Below are 17,500 nucleotides of genomic sequence, written 5' to 3' on the forward strand. Positions count from 1 at the left end.
CCTCTCCTCCTGTCCTCCTCTCCTCCTGTCCTCCTGTCCTCCTCTCCTCCTCTTCTCCCTGGTCCTCTCCTCCTCTCCTCCTGTCCTCCTCTCCTCCTCTCCTCCTGTCCTCCTCTCTTCCTCTACTCCTGTCCTCCTGTCCTCCTCTCCTCCTCTCCTCCTCCCCTCATCTCCTCCTCTCCTCCTGTCCTCCTCTCCTCCTCTCCTCCTGTCCTCCTGTCCTCCTCTCCTCCTGTCCTCCTCTCCTCCTGTCCTCCTCTCCTCCTGTCCTCCTCTCCTGTCCTCCTCTCCTCCTCTCCTCCTGTCCTCCTGTCCTCCTCTCCTCCTCTCCTCCTCTCCTCCTCTCCTCCTCTCCTCCTCTTCTCCCTGGTCCTCTCCTCCTCTCCTCCTCTCCTCCTGTCCTCTCCTCCTCTCCTCCTCTCCTCCTCTCCTCCCGTCCTCCTCTCCTCCTCTCCTCCTCTCCTCCTCTCCTCCTCTCCTCCTCTTCTCCCTGGTCCTCTCCTCCTCTCTTCCTGTCCTCCTCTCCTCCTCTTCTCCCTGGTCCTCTCCTCCTCTCCTCCTGTCCTCCTCTCCTCCTCTTCTCCCTGGTCCTCTCCTCCTCTCCTCCTGTCCTCCTCTCCTCCTCTTCTCCCTGGTCCTCTCCTCCTCTGCTCCTGTCCTCCTCTCCTCCTCTTCTCACTGGTCCTCTCCTCCTCTCCTCCTGTCCTCCTCTCCTCCTCTTCTCCCTGGTCCTCTCCTCCTCTCCTCCTGTCCTCCTCTCCTCCTCTTCTCCCTGGTCCTCTCCTCCTCTCCTCCTGTCCTCCTCCTCCTCTTCTCCCTGGTCCTCTCTTCCTCTCCTCCTGTCCTCCTCTCCTCCTCTTCTCCCTGGTCCTCTCCTCCTCTCCTCCTGTCCTCCTCTCCTCCTGTCCTCCTCTCCTCCTGTCCTCCTGTCCTCCTCTCCTCCTCTCCTCCTGTCCTCCTGTCCTCCTGTCCTCCTCTCCTCCTCTCCTGTCCTCCTCTCCTCCTCTCCTCCTGTCCTCCTGTCCTCCTCTCCTCCTCTCCTCCTCTCCTCCTCTCCTCCTCTTCTCCCTGGTCCTCTCCTCCTCTCCTCCTCTCCTCCTGTCCTCTCCTCCTCTCCTCCTCTCCTCCTCTCCTCCCGTCCTCCTCTCCTCCTCTCCCTCCTCTCCTCCTCTCCTCCTGTCCTCCTCTCCTCCTCTTCTCCCTGGTCCTCTCCTCCTCTCCTCCTGTCCTCCTCTCCTCCTCTTCTCCCTGGTCCTCTCCTCCTCTCCTCCTGTCCTCCTCTCCTCCTCTTCTCCCTGGTCCTCTCCTCTCCTCCTGTCCTCCTCTCCTCCTCTTCTCCCTGGTCCTCTCCTCCTCTCCTCCTGTCCTCCTCTCCTCCTCTTCTCCCTGGTCCTCTCCTCCTCTGCTCCTGTCCTCCTCTCCTCCTCTTCTCACTGGTCCTCTCCTCCTCTCCTCCTGTCCTCCTCTCCTCCTCTTCTCCCTGGTCCTCTCCTCCTCTCCTCCTGTCCTCCTCTCCTCCTCTTCTCCCTGGTCCTCTCCTCCTCTCCTCCTGTCCTCCTCCTCCTCTTCTCCCTGGTCCTCTCTTCCTCTCCTCCTGTCCTCCTCTCCTCCTCTTCTCCCTGGTCCTCTCCTCCTCTCCTCCTGTCCTCCTCTCCTCCTCTTCTCCCTGGTCCGTAAACATCTTTGCTCCGCAAAAGAAGCAGATGACAGAGAAATCTTTACCGATGTCAACTAGAGTGAAGCATTCATTATATCGATTTATGACATTATTCTAGTTGAGCAACGGTTTATTTATCACGATGACAGAAGAGAAGCTGCATGCGTCTCATTGTAGACAAGTCGACTAACAAATAGCCACAACTTAGAAGCAGACCCATATCTAAATGACTCCCCTGTTAATTAAAGAATCATTTTCACTGTCTCTGACTGTAGTCTACAGTTTCTATATTACGGTGTCAGCTTGGCTTTCTTCCTGACTGGTGCCTACTTCAACGTAACTTCTCCGGTCGTGCCGGCCTAGGTACTATGGCAACAAGCCTAGAAACCATGGTAACAAGCCTAGGAACCATGGCAACAAGCCTAGGAACCATGGCAACAAGCCTAGGAACCATGGTAACAAGCCTAGGAACCATGGCAACAAGCCTAGGAACCATGGCAACAAGCCTAGGAACCAAGGTAACAAGCCTAGGTACTATGGCAACAAGCCTAGGAACCATGGTAACATGCCTAGGAAACATGGTAGGTAACAAGCCTAGGAACCAAGGTAACAAGCCTAGGAACCATGGTAACATGCCTAGGAAACATGGTAACAAGCCTAGGAACCAAGGTAACAAGCCTAGGAACCATGGTAACATGCCTAGGAAACATGGTAAAAAGCCTAGGAACTATGGTAACAAGCCTAGGAACCATGGTAACATGCCTAGGAAACATGGTAACAAGCCTAGGAACTATGGTAACATGCCTAGGAACCATGGTAACAAGCCTAGGAACCATGGTAACAAGCCTAGGAACCATGGTAACATGCCTAGGAAACATGGTAACAAGCCTAGGAACCATGGTAACATGCCTAGGAAACATGGTAACAAGCCTAGGAACTATGGTAACAAGCCTAAGAACCATGGTGACAAGCCTAGGAACCATGGTAACATGCCTAGGAAACATGGTAACAAGCCTAGGAACCATGGTAACAAGCCTAAGAACCATGGTGACAAGCCTAGGAACCATGGTAACAAGCCTAGGAAACATGGTAACAAGCCTAGGAACCATGGTAACATGCCTAGGAAACATGGTAACAAGCCTAGGAAACATGGTAACAAGCCTAGGTTTATGTGTGATATTAATCGGCAATCACTGTAGGAACCATGGTAACAACATGAATTTATCACACCAGAGGGGAAGATGAGTTGTGCTGCGCAATGCGTTGCGTTTTGTTCATTGTGAGGAGATGTGTGTGGAGTGTGGTGCAAATTCATACTGAGAGAGACTTGGTCATTTCTTCAAACAATCATCTTTATTTAATATCGACTAATTATGGCAATAAATGAAACTGGTCAACCCAACACTCTGGACCGTTGAGCCGAACAGCAGCCTAACCTTTACAGAAAATGCTATTTCTTATATAGCTTACGCTAAAAAAAAATGCTTAGTCATGGCTGGTTCCACCCCTCCCGTGCTGACGAGGGGAGGGGAGGGTGGGGGGGTACCACAAGGCATCCTGAGTTCATCCTGTGGTGTTTTGACCCCACTCCGGGTCAGTCTCCCAGGTGCCAGGATGGTGTTGAGATTACGTTCTACCCCTCCAGGCTGTCAATTCAATTCCATTTCAATTCAAGGGACTTTATTGGCATGGGAAACATATGTTAACATCGCCAAAGCAAGTGAGGTAGTTAATATACAAAAGTGAAATAAACAATAAAAATGAAGGGTAAACATTACTGTCTCTATCTTGATTACACCCACCACGTCCTATCTCTGGGATACGGTCTTTAGGGTTTATCACCAAGGCCACTGTCAGCTCAACCTGCAGACACAGATGAGAAGGTACTCATCAAAGCTATTCCATGAACACTGTTATAAAATCATCTTGTAGTTTTGCTCTCACAGGAGCCTGTGTGTGTGTGTGTGTGTGTGTGTGTGTGTGTGTGTGTGTGTGTGTGTGTGTGTGTGTGTGTGTGTGTGTGTGTGTGTGTGTGTGTGTGTGTGTGTGTGTGTGTGTGTGTGTGTGTGTGTGTGTGCGTGTGTGTGTGTGTGGTCTCCCCAGCAGTGTGTGTGTGTGTGTGTGTGTGTGTGTGTGTGTGTGTGTGTGTGTGTGTGTGTGTGTGTGTGTGTGTGTGTGTGTGTGTGTGTGTGTCTATGTGTGTGTGCGTCTGTGTGTGTGTGGTCTCCCCAGCAGTGTGTGTGTGTGTGTGTGTGTGTGTGTGTGTGTGTGTGTGTGTGTGTGTGTGTGTGTGTGTGTGTGTGTGTTGTGTTTTCCCCTCTCCTGTGTGACTCTGTGTAACACTTCCCTTTCTGAATCCCCAGCGGCAAGATGCCAGAATCATCGTGGGGCTCTTCTACGAGACGGAAGCCAGAAAAGTTTTCTGTGAGGTACAGACGCTTACAAATTGATTACCTAACTCTGTGGATTGATACAGTATCTTAAAATGTCTGTTGACGTACGGTATCCTTCTTTGTGTCTTCTTGGAAAAGTAGTGCTCAACGTTCGCGTCGTTCTATCAAGAATTTCAGGATTTTTTTCTCTGTCGCTTTTTGTTATCTCTTCTTCCTGATATATTCTCTCTGACACACCTGACTACTCCTCCTTTACCTCTCCTTTCACTCACCCCTCTGTCTCTCTCTCTCTCTCTCTCTCTCTATTCTCTCCCTTCCCCCCTCTCTCTCTCTCTCTCTCTCTCTCTCTCTCTCTCTCTCTCTCTCTCTCTCTCTCTCTCTCTCTCTCTCTCTCTGTCTCTCTCTCTCTCTCTCTATTCTCTCCCTTCCCCGCTCTCTCTCTCTCTCTCTCTCTCTCTCTCTCTCTCTCTCTCTCTCTCTCTCTCTCTCTCTCTCTCTCTCTCTCTCTCTCTCTCTCTCTCTCTCTCTATTCTCTCCCTTCCCCTCTCTCTCTCTCTCTCTCTCTCTCTCTCTCTATTCTCTCCCTTCCCTCTCTCTCTCTCTCTCTCTCTCTCTCTCTCTCTCTCTCTCTCTCTCTCTCTCTCTCTCTCTCTCTATTCTCTCCCTTCCCCTCTCTCTCTCTCTCTCTCTCTCTCTATTCTCTCCCTTCCCCCTCTCTCTCTCTTCCCCCCTCCATCCACATCTCTCCCTCCCCCTCTCTCTCCCTCCCCTCTCTCGCTCTCTACTCTCCCTCCCCCTCTCTCCCTCTCCCCCTCTCTCTCTTCCTCCCTCCCTCCCCCATCTCTCCCCCCCCCTCTCTCTCCCTCCCTCCCCATCTCTCCCTCCCCCTCTCTCGCTCTCTACTCTCCCCCTCTCTCTCTCCCTCTCCCCCTCTCTCTCTTCCTCCCTCCCTCCCCCTCTCTCCCTCCCCCCTCTCTCCCTCCATCCCTCCTGTCTCTCTCTATCTCCCTCCCTCTTTCTCTCTCTTTCTCTTGCACTCCTTTCCCCGACCCACCCCTCTCTCTCTCCCTTCTCTCTCCCCCCTACCCCCTCCTCTCTCTCTCCCCTCTCTCTCCTGTCTCTCTCCCTCTATCCTACAGGTGTACAAGGAGAAGCTCTATGGGAAGAAGTATGTCTGGTTCCTGATTGGTTGGTACGCAGACAACTGGTTCAAGATCAAAGACCCGTCAATCAACTGCACCGTAGAGCAGATGACGGAGGCGGTGGAGGGCCACGTTACCACGGAGATCGTCATGCTCAACCCCGAGACCGTCCGAGGGGCCTCCAATCTGGTGAGGAGTGCACTTGTGTATAGAGAGCAATATTGCTACGTGGCTGAATCCTAAAATGCCACCCTATCCCCTACATAGTACACACATTTTCACTAAAAGTTCTATGAGGTCTGACCGAGCTGTTGTCTCAATTGGCTCTGATTTTATGATTTTGTAATTTTACTGACTTTGGAAACCCAATGTTATTTCTACAGGAGGTAAATCATTGTGATGTCGTCAGATTGACTTTAGATGTAGGAACATTAGCCGGATTTAAGATAGCTAGCTAATCTATTTTTAGTGAATCTTGGCTCATAGGGAATAGATAGGGAATAGGGCCCTGGTCTAAAGTAGTGTACTCTATAGTGAATAGGGCCCTGGTCTAAAGTAGTGCACTATATAGGGAATAGGGCCCTGGTCTAAAGTAGTGCACTATATAGGGAATAGGGCCCTGGTCTAAAGTAGTGTAATATATATAGGGAATAGGGTTCTGGTCTAAAGTAGTGTATTATATAGGGAATAGGGCTCTGGTCTAAAGTAGTGTATTATATAGTGAATAGGGCTCTGGTCTAAAGTAGTGTATTATATAGGGAATAGGGCTCTGGTCTAAAGTAGTGCACTATATAGGGAATAGGGCCCTGGTCTAAAGTAGTGTAATATATATAGGGAATAGGGTTCTGGTCTAAAGTAGTGTATTATATAGGGAATAGGGCCCTGGTCTAAAGTAGTGGACTATATAGGGAATAGGGCTCTGGTCTAAAGTAGTGCACTATATAGGGAATAGGGCTCTGATCTAAAGTAGTGCACTACATAGGGAATAGGGCTCTGGTCTAAAGTAGTGCACTACATAGGGAATAGGGCCCTGGTCTAAAGTAGTGCACTATATAGGGAATAGGGCTCTGGTCTAAAGTAGTGCACTATATAGGGAATAGGGCTCTGGTCTAAAGTAGTGCACTATATAGGGAATAGGGCCCTGGTCTAAAGTAGTGCACTATATAGGGAATAGGGCTCTGGTCTAAAGTAGTGTACTACATAGGGAATAGGGCTCTGGTCTATAGTAGTGTACTACATAGGGAATAGGGCTCTGGTCTAAAGTAGTGCACTACATAGGGAATAGGGCTCTGATCTAAAGTAGTGCACTACATAGGGAATAGGGCTCTTATCTAAAGTAGTGCACTACATAGGGAATAGGGCTCTGGTCTATAGTAGTGCACTACATAGGGAATAGGGCTCTGGTCTAAAGTAGTGTACTATATAGGGAATAGGGCTCTGGTCTAAAGTAGTGCACTATATAGGGAATAGGGTAGAACGTTCATTCAGCTGTTAATGATGATCCTGCCCAAATGACACTACAGTGTCTTGGAAATACGATGACATTGATAAAGCAGGCAACTAATTAGTAGGAAACAACGACGTCGTCGTGACAACATCGTCAGGTTTACTTTAGACAGACGGTAGCGTTGCCATTAGCTAGCAAAGATCCCCAAAAAATAGATCAGTTAGTTATCTTAAATCCTGTGCTGGTTAATGTTACCACATCTAATAAGGAAGCCTGTCCCTCACTAGTGTTACGACCCTCTTTAATTCATACTGCCGTGTCTGGAGAGGAGAGGAGCCTGTCCCTCACTAGTGTTACGACCCTCTTTAATTCATACTGCCGTGTCTGGAGAGGAGAGGAGCCTGTCCCTCACTAGTGTTACGACCCTCTTTAATTCATACTGCCGTGTCTGGAGAGGAGAGGAGCCTGTCCCTCACTAGTGTTACGACCCTCTTTAATTCATACTGCCGTGTCTGGAGAGGAGAGGAGCCTGTCCTCACTAGTGTTACGACCCTCTTTAATTCATACTGCCGTGTCTGGAGAGGAGAGGAGCCTGTCCCTCACTAGTGTTACGACCCTCTTTAATTCATACTGCCGTGTCTGGAGAGGAGAGGAGCCTGTCCCTCACTAGTGTTACGACCCTCTTTAATTCATACTGCCGTGTCTGGAGAGGAGAGGAGCCTGTCCCTCACTAGTGTTACGACCCTCTTTAATTCATACTGCCGTGTCTGGAGAGGAGACAAGCTTCAGGAAGTGTACTATTATCCATCTTCCTTTGAAGATTTACCTCGTAGAAGAAAAGCTTTGTTCTCGAAGAGAAGCGTTTTTTCGAGCGCAGCAAACCGTTTCTCTCTCTTTTGAATCGCCGGCTCTGAATTAAGAGAGGAGAGGAGAAGATGGAGAAAATGTTAATACTGAGGAAATAATACACTTTGTGTTAATGTTCATTGTTCATCGTTCACGCTAAACTGGGGCTGCGCTGCCTGGAGGGGCTGAAGAGGCAGAGAGGGAGAGAGACAGTAGTGGGATGTGTCCCAAATTTCACCCTTTTACCTATGGGCTCTGGTCTAAAGTAGTGCACTATGCCCTATGGGCCCTGGTCAAAAGTAGTGCACTATGCCCTATGGGCCCTGGTCAAAAGTAGTGCACTATGCCCTATGGGCCCTGGTCAAAGTAGTACACTATGCCCTATGGGCCCTGGTCTAAAGTAGTACACTATGCCTTATGGGCCCTGGTCTAAAGTAGTGCACTATGCCCTATGGGCTCTGGTCTAAAGTAGTGCACTATGCCTTATGGGCCCTGGTCTAAAGTAGTGCACTATGCCCTATGGGCCCTGGTCTAAAGTAGTGCACAATGTCCTATGGGCTCTGGTCTAAAGTAGTGCACTATGCCTTATGGGCCCTGGTCTAAAGTAGTGCACTATGCCTTATGGGTCCTGGTCTAAAGTAGTGCACTATGCCTTATGGGCCCTGGTCTAAAGTAGTGCACTATGCCCTATGGGCCCTGGTCTAAAGTAGTGCACTATGCCCTATGGGCTCTGGTCTAAAGTAGTGCACTATGCCTTATGGGCCCTGGTCTAAAGTAGTGCACTATGCCTTATGGGTCCTGGTCTAAAGTAGTGCACTATGCCTTATGGGCCCTGGTCTAAAGTAGTGCACTATGTAGAGGATTAGGGGTCCAGTCGGTATGCAGCCTAGAGAGTTGTTGGTTGCCGAGGCTGCCGTTGTCGTGGCGATGGTTCTCCTGGGTTTCCTGGCTTTCACAGATCCGGTTGCTTGATGCAGGTAGGGGAGGGAGTGGAAGGCATGTCTGTCAAACATGACCTCAAAACACTACAGTCAAAATTACATTTTTGTTCAAGGCAGTTCAACATACTAAGGTGACATATGTGTGTGTGTGTCTGTGTGTGTGTGTGTGTTTCTGTGTGCGTGTGTGTGTGTTGGATAAGGGATCTGAACATACATACACACACACAAATCCCTCAACACACACAAAGCCCTCAACACACAAAGCCCTTAGCCCTCCTGATACCAGGCCACACAGCCTCCCCTCCCCTCCTGATACCAGGCCACACAGCCTCCCCTCCCCTCCTGATACCAGGCCACACAGCCTCCCCTCCCCTTCTGATACCAGGCCACACAGCCTCCCCTCCCCTCCTGATACCAGGCCACACAGCCTCCGCTCCCCTCCTGATACCAGATCACACAGCCTCCCCTCTCCTCCTGATACCAGGCCACACAGCCTCCCCTCCTGATGCCAGATCACACAGCCTCCCCTCTCCTCCTGATACCAGGCCACACAGCCTCCCCTCCTGATGCCAGATCACACAGCCTCCCCTCCTGATGCCAGGTCACACAGCCTCCTCTCCTGATACCAGGTCACACAGCCTCCCCTCCTGATGCCAGATCACACAGCATCCCCTCCTGATGCCAGGTCACACAGCATCCCCTCCTGATGCCAGGTCACACAGCATCCCCTCCTGATGCCAGGTCACACAGCCTCCTCTCCTGATGCCAGGTCACACAGCCTTCCCTCAGATGCTAAGTAATAGCTGACTTCATTCTAGGGTGCATCACAAATGGTACTCTATTCCCTATATGGGTCCTGGTCAAAAGTAGTGCACTACCTGGTCAAAAGTAGTGCACGCCCTATTCCCTATAGGGAATAGGGCGCCATTTGGGACACATATCCTTTTACAGAGCTGTTATGTCTCTCCTTAGCTCCTCGCACACTGAGAGAGAGAGAGACAGATGTCTCATTCAGATGAGGTAGAGGTGTAGAGAGAGAGAGAGAGTCAACCCCTCTGCCAGCTACCCTTCCTGTCAAGCCCTCTGCCACCTCTCTTCTAGACTCAGCCCGGGGGATTCTGGGAAAATATCCTCTCTCTCTGTCTCCATTCAGGATGAACTATCAAAAACACAACACCGACCCCACCTCTCATCTTTTATTACAGGAGGCACCATGAAACAGATTTCCTTCATTTCATCAGGCGTGTGTGTGTGTGTGTGGGGGGGGGGGGGGGCTGTGTCCCCACATCCTAGAGAGAACAGAAGAACATCTGGCCTATTCCCAGACAGACCCCACCCCACCCCACCCCACTGGTGAAAAATGATGTCACCCTGGTGCTCCCAGCTGTGCACACCTCCCTCCCCAAACACCCCACCCCACCCCACCCCACCCCACCCCACCCCACCCCACCCCACCCCACCCCACTGGTGAAACAGGATGTCACCCTGGTGCTCCCAGCTGCGCCCCCCCCCACCTACACAGTTCTAAGCCCTCCTCCTCTCTCGTCCTCCAGACGTCTCAGGAGTTTCTGAACCAGCTGATGTCTAAGTTGGGGGGTAAGAACCCAGAGGAGACGGGGGGGTTCCAGGAGGCCCCTCTGGCCTACGATGCAGTGTGGGCCCTGGCTCTGGCCCTCAACAAGACCGTGGGGCCCCTGAAGGCCAAGGGCCGGAGGCTGGAAGACTTCAACTACAACAACCGAGATATCACCGCTGAGATCTACCGTGCCCTCAACACCAGCTCATTTGAAGGAGTTTCGGTGAGTATGGAATATATAGCCTAACCATTGAGGCACGGGGAAGAGGGAAGGAGAGAGGGAGGGGGGGGAAGCTTGTGGTTGTACTGGGAGAGAGCGAGACAGAGAAAGAGAGAGAGAGAAAGAAAGCAAGAGAGAAGGATAGAAAGAGAGCGAGAGAGACAGAGAAAGAGAGAGAGAGAAAGAAAGCAAGAGAGAAGGATAGAAAGAGAGCTCCCATTACACGGATTGGATTCTCCCATTACATTGAATGAACTACAGGACAAAATACAAACCCTCCAACCCCCAAAAAGTCTGTGGTGTTGATGGTATCCTAAATGAAATTATAAAATATACAGATCACAAATTTCAATTGTCTTTCTAACATCATCCTCAGCTCTGGCATCTTTCACAATATTTGGAACCAAGGACTGATCACCTCAATCCACAAATTTGACCCCAATAACTATCATGGGATATGCGTCAACAGCATCCTTGGGAAAATCCTCTGCATTATCATTAACAGCAGACTCGCACATTTCCTCAGTGACAACAATGTACTGAGCAAATGTCAAATTGGCTTTTTACCAAATTACTGTACGACAGACCACGTATTCACCCTGCACCCTGTAATTGACAAACAAACAAAACAAAAGCAAAGTCCTCTCATGCTTTGTTTATTTCAAAAAAGCTTTTGACTCAGTTCAGCATGAGAGTCTGCTATACAAACTGATAGAAAGCGGTGTTGAGGGTTAAACATACGACATTATGAAATCCATGTACACAAACAACATGTGTGCAGATGAAATTGGCAAAAAACACACATTTCTTTCGACAGGGCTGTAGAGTGAGACAGGGATGCAGCCCTAACCTCTTCAACATATATATCAACGAATTGGCGAGGGCTCTAGAACAGTCTGTAGCACCCGGCCTCACCCTACTAGAATCTGAAGTCAAATGTCTACTGTTTGCTGATGATCTGGTGCTTCTGTCCCCAACCAAAGAGGGTCTACAGATCTTCTGCACAGATTCTGTCCAACCTGGGCCCTGACAGTAAATCTCAGTAAGACCAAAATAATGGGGTTCCAAAAAGGGTCAATTTGCCAGAACCACAAACACAAATTCCATCTAGACACTGTTGCCCTAGAGCTGTTGCCCTAGAGCTGTTGCCCTAGAGCTGTTGCCCTAGAGCTGTTGCCCTATGGATGTGTCACTGCAACGTTAAGGGTCCTCAATGAGGTCACCGACTAAGCTTTTGATATGGTAGACCATTCCATTCTTATGGTCTGGCTAAGGAGTATTAGGGTCTCTGAGGGTTTTTTTGCTTGGTTTGCTAACTACTTCTCTCAAAGAATGCAGTGTGCAAAGGCAGAACATCTGCTGTCTCGGTCACTGCTTGTCACCAAGGGTGTACCCCAAGGCTCGATCCTAGGCCCCACGCTCTTCTCAATTTACATCAACAACATAGCTCAGGCAGTAAGAAGCTCTCTCATCCATTTATATGCAGATGATACAGTCTTATACTCAGCTGGCCCCTCCCCGGATTTTGTGTTAAACGCTCTACAACAAAGCTTTCTTAGTTTCCAACAACCTTTCTCTGCCCTTAACCTTGTTCTGAACACCTCCAAAACAAAGGTCATGTGGTTTGGTAAGAAGAATGCTCCTCTCCCCGCCGGTGTGATTGCTACCTCTGAGGGTTTAGAGCTTGAGGTAGTCAACTCATACAAGTACTTGGGAGTATGGCTAGACGGTGCACTGTCCTTCCCTCAGCACATATCAAAGCTGCAGGTTAAAGTTAAATATAGACTTGATTTCCTCTATCGTAATCATTCCTCTTTCACCCCAGCTGCCAAACTAACCCTGATTCAGATGACCATCCTACCCATGCTAGATTACGGAGACATAATTTATAGATCGTCAGGGAAGGTTGCTCTCGAACGGCTAGATGTTGCTCATTATAGGACACATCACTGCACTCTACACTCCTCTGTAAACTGGTCATCTCTGTATACCCGCTGCAAGATCTACTGGTTGATGTTTATTTATAAAAACCCTCTTAGGCCTCGCTCCCCCTTAACTGTACTCTATACCATCTACTGGTTGATGTTTATTTATAAAACCCCTCTTAGGCCTCGCTCCCCCTTAACTGTACTCTATACCATCTACTGGTTGATGTTTATTTATGAAACCCCTCTTAGGCATCGCTCCCCCTTAACTGTACTCTATACCATCTATTGGTTGATGTTTATTTATAAAACCCCTCTTAGGCCTCGCTCCCCCTTAACTGTACTCTATACCATCTACTGGTTGATGTTTATTTATAAAACCCCTCTTAGGCCTCGCTCCCCCTTAACTGTACTCTATACCATCTACTGGTTGATGTTTATTTATGAAACCCCTCTTAGGCATCGCTCCCCCTTAACTGTACTCTATACCATCTATTGGTTGATGTTTATTTATAAAACCCCTCTTAGGCCTCGCTCCCCCTTAACTGTACTCTATACCATCTACTGGTTGATGTTTATTTATAAAACCCCTCTTAGGCATCGCTCCCCCTTAACTGTACTCTATACCATCTACTGGTTGATGTTTATTTATGAAACCCCTCTTAGGCATCGCTCCCCCTTAACTGTACTCTATACCATCTATTGGTTGATGTTTATTTATAAAACCCCTCTTAGGCCTCGCTCCCCCTTAACTGTACTCTATACCATCTACTGGTTGATGTTTATTTATAAAACCCCTCTTAGGCATCGCTCCCCCTTAACTGTACTCTATACCATCTACTGGTTGATGTTTATTTATGAAACCCCTCTTAGGCATCGCTCCCCCTTAACTGTACTCTATACCATCTATTGGTTGATGTTTATTTATAAAACCCCTCTTAGGCCTCGCTCCCCCTTAACTGTACTCTATACCATCTACTGGTTGATGTTTATTTATAAAACCCCTCTTAGGCATCGCTCCCCCTTAACTGTACTCTATACCATCTACTGGTTGATGTTTATTTATGAAACCCCTCTTAGGCCTCGCTCCCCCTTAACTGTACTCTATACCATCTACTGGTTGATGTTTATTTATAAAACCCCTCTTAGGCCTCGCTCCCCCTTAACTGTACTCTATACCATCTACTGGTTGATGTTTATTTATAAAACCCCTCTTAGGCCTCGCTCCCCCTTAACTGTACTCTATACCATCTACTGGTTGATGTTTATTTATAAAACCCCTCTTAGGCCTCGCTCCCCCTTAACTGTACTCTATACCATCTACTGGTTGATGTTTATTTATCAAACCCCTCTTAGGCCTCGCTCCCCCTTAACTGTACTCTATACCATCTACTGGTTGATGTTTATTTATAAAACCCCTCTTAGGCCTCGCTCCCCCTTAACTGTACTCTATACCATCTACTGGTTGATGTTTATTTATAAAACCCCTCTTAGGCCTCGCTCCCCCTTAACTATACTCTATACCATCATCACTTTATATAATGTTTATATACCCTACATTACTCATCTCATATGTATATACTGTACTCTATACCATCTACTGGTCTACCATCTACTACTCATCTCATATGTATATACTGTCCTCTATACCATCTACTGGTTTATATAATGTTTATATACCCTACATTACTCATCTCATATGTATATACTGTCCTCTATACCATCTCATATGTATATACTGTCCTCTATACCATCTCATATGTATATACTGTCCTCTATACCATCTCATATGTATATACTGTCCTCTATACCATCTCATATGTATATACTGTCCTCTATACCATCTCATATGTATATACTGTCCTCTATACCATCTCATATGTATATACTGTCCTCTATACCATCTCATATGTATATACTGTCCTCTATACCATCTCATATGTATATACTGTCCTCTATACCATCTCATATGTATATACTGTCCTCTATACCATCTATTGCCTCTTGCCGTTCGCCCATCGCTCATCCATTATATCTATATGTACATATTCTTATTCATTCCTTTACACTTGTGTGCATTAGGTAATTGTTGGAAAATTCTTAGGTTACTTGTTAGATATTACTGCACGGTCGGAACTAGAAGCACAAGCATTTCGCTACACTCACATTAACATCTGCTAACCATGTGTATGTGACCAATACCATCTACTAACCATGTGTATGTGACCATTAACATCTACTAACCATGTGTATGTGACCATTAACATCTACTAACCATGTGTATGTGACCAATAACATCTACTAACCATGTGTATGTGACCATTAACATCTGCTAACCATGTGTATGTGACCAATAACATCTGCTAACCATGTGACCATTAACATCTGCTAACCATGTGATCAATAACATCTGCTAACCATGTGACCAATAACATCTGTTAACCATGTGACCAATAACATTTGCTAACCGTGTCACCAATAACATCTGCTAACCATGTGACCAATAACATCTGCTAACCATGTGACCAACAACATCTGCTAACCATGTGACCAATAACATTTGCTAACCATGTGTATGTGACCAATAACATCTGCTAACCATGTGACCAATAACATCTGCTAAACATGTGACCAATAACATCTGCTAACCATGTGTATGTGACCATTAACATCTACTAACCATGTGTATGTGACCAATAACATCTACTAACCATGTGTATGTGACCATTAACATCTGCTAACCATGTGTATGTGACCAATAACATCTGCTAACCATGTGACCAATAACATCTGCTAACCATGTGACCAATAACATCTGCTAACCATGTGACCAATACCATCTGCTAACCATGTGACCAATACCATCTGCTAACCATGTGACCAATAACATCTGCTAACCATGTGACCTATAACATCTGCTAACCATGTGACCAATAACATCTGCTAAACATTTGTGACCAATAACATCTGCTAACCATGTGACCAATAACATCTACTAACCATGTGTATGTGACCAATAACATCTGTTAACCATGTGACCAATAACATCTGCTAACCATGTGTATGTGACCATTAACATCTGCTAACCATGTGTATGTGACCAATAACATCTGCTAACCATGTGACCAATAACATCTACTAACCATGTGACCAATAACATCTGCTACCATGTGCCCAATAACATCTGCTAACCATGTGACCATTAACATCTGCTAACCATGTGTATGTGACCAATAACATCTGCTAACCGTGTGACCAATAACATCTGGTAACCATGTGACCAATAACATCTGCTAACCATGTGACCAATAACATCTGCTAACCATGTGACCAATAACATCTGCTAACCATGTGACCAATACCATCTGCTAACCATGTGACCAATAACATCTGCTAACCATGTGACCATTAACATCTGCTAACCATGTGACCAATAACATCTGCTAACCATGTGACCAATAACATCTGCTAACCATGTGTATGTGACCATTAACATCTGCTAACCATGTGACCAATAACATCTGCTAACCATGTGACCAATAACATCTGCTAACCATGTGTATGTGACCATTAACATCTGCTAACCACGTGACCATTAACATCTGCTAACTTTGTGACCAATAACATCTGCTAACCATGTGCCCAATAACATCTGCTAACCATGTGTATGTGACCATTAACATCTGCTAACCATGTGACCAATAACATCTGCTAACCATGTGTATGTGACCAATAACATCTGCTAACCACGTGACCATTAACATCTGCTAACTTTGTGACCAATAACATCTGCTAACCATGTGACCATTAACATCTGCTAACTTTGTGACCAATAACATCTGCTAACCATGTGTATGTGACCATTAACATCTGCTAACCGTGTGACCAATAACATCTGGTAACCATGTGACCAATAACATCTGCTAACCATGTGACCAATAACATCTGCTAACCATGTGTATGTGACCATTAACATCTGCTAACCATGTGACCAATAACATCTGCTAACCATGTGACCAATAACATCTGCTAACCGTGTGACCAATAACATCTGCTAACCATGTGACCGTTAACATCTGCTAACCATTTGACCAATAACATCTGCTAACCATGTGTATGTGACCAATAACATCTGCTAACCATGTGACCAATAACATCTGCTAACCATGTGTATGTGACCAATAACATCTGCTAACCATGTGACCAATAACATCTGCTAACCATGTGTATGTGACCAATAACATATGCTAACCATGTGACCAATAACATCTGCTAACCATGTGTATGTGACCAATAACATCTGCTAACCATGTGTATGTGACCAATAACATCTGTCTAACCATGTGACCAATAACATCTGCTAACCATGTGACCAATAACATCTGCTAACCATGTGACCAATAACATCTGCTAACCATGTGACCAATAACATCTGCTAACCATGTGACCAATAACATCTGCTAACCATGTGACCAATAACATCTGCTAACCATGTGACCAATAACATCTGCTAACCATGTGACCAATAACATCTGCTAACCATGTGTATGTGACCAATAACATCTCCTAACCATGTGACCAATAACATCTGCTAACCATGTGACCAATAACATCTGCTAACCATGTGTATGTGACCAATAACATCTCCTAACCATGTGACCAATAACATCTGCTAACCACGTGACCAATAACATTTGATTTTATTTGAATTAATATTTAATTAAATCTAATTATTTTGGATATATATTTTTTGATACCTAAAGGGGTCCTAAAGGTCCAAATCAAATAGCTAAATGATCCTTAGTATGACCATCTTAAAACCACATGTCAGTTTAGACAACCCAATGTCTTATACTCTGATTACATTCTACAACCACCTAAAAGGAAACGAGTCCCAAACCTTCCATAACAAAGCCTTTAATTACAGAGAGATGAATCTAGAAATGAGTCCTCTAAGCAAGCTGGCCCTGGGGCTCTGTTCACAAACACAAACAGACCCCAAAGAGCCCAGGACAGCAACACAATTAGACCCAACCAAATCACGAGAAAACAGAAACATAATAATTACTTACATTAAAACATTTTACTTGACACATCGGAAAGAGTTGACAGAACAACAGAGCAAACTGGAAAAATATTTGTCCCTAAACAGAGAGTACACAGTGGCAGAATACCTGACCACTGTGACTGAGCCACAATTAAGAAAACATAGGCAGACCTGGCTCTCGAGTGAAGACAGGCTATGTGCACACTGGCCACAAAATGAGGTGGAAACTGAGCTGCACTTCCTAACCTAGTGCCAAATGTATGACCATATTAGAGAGACATATTTCCCTCAGATTACACAGATCCG

The 17,500-nt window shown here is 46.6% G+C and overlaps 1 protein-coding gene across 3 annotated transcripts in view; it reads left to right on the forward strand.

Annotated features, from left to right (window-relative positions):
- Positions 1-17,500, forward strand: part of LOC124013436 (gamma-aminobutyric acid type B receptor subunit 1-like) — a 247,874-nt gene that overhangs the window by 81,350 nt on the left and 149,024 nt on the right. For all 3 annotated transcript variants that reach the window (XM_046327784.1, XM_046327782.1, XM_046327783.1), the window contains 3 exons: positions 4,021-4,086; positions 5,190-5,381; positions 9,980-10,225. In XM_046327784.1, coding sequence (XP_046183740.1) covers positions 4,021-4,086; positions 5,190-5,381; positions 9,980-10,225 — 504 coding nt within the window. The remainder of the gene's footprint in view (positions 1-4,020; positions 4,087-5,189; positions 5,382-9,979; positions 10,226-17,500) is intronic.

This window comes from Oncorhynchus gorbuscha, linkage group LG24, assembly GCF_021184085.1.
Source record: "Oncorhynchus gorbuscha isolate QuinsamMale2020 ecotype Even-year linkage group LG24, OgorEven_v1.0, whole genome shotgun sequence".
NCBI classification, from domain to species: domain Eukaryota; kingdom Metazoa; phylum Chordata; class Actinopteri; order Salmoniformes; family Salmonidae; genus Oncorhynchus; species Oncorhynchus gorbuscha.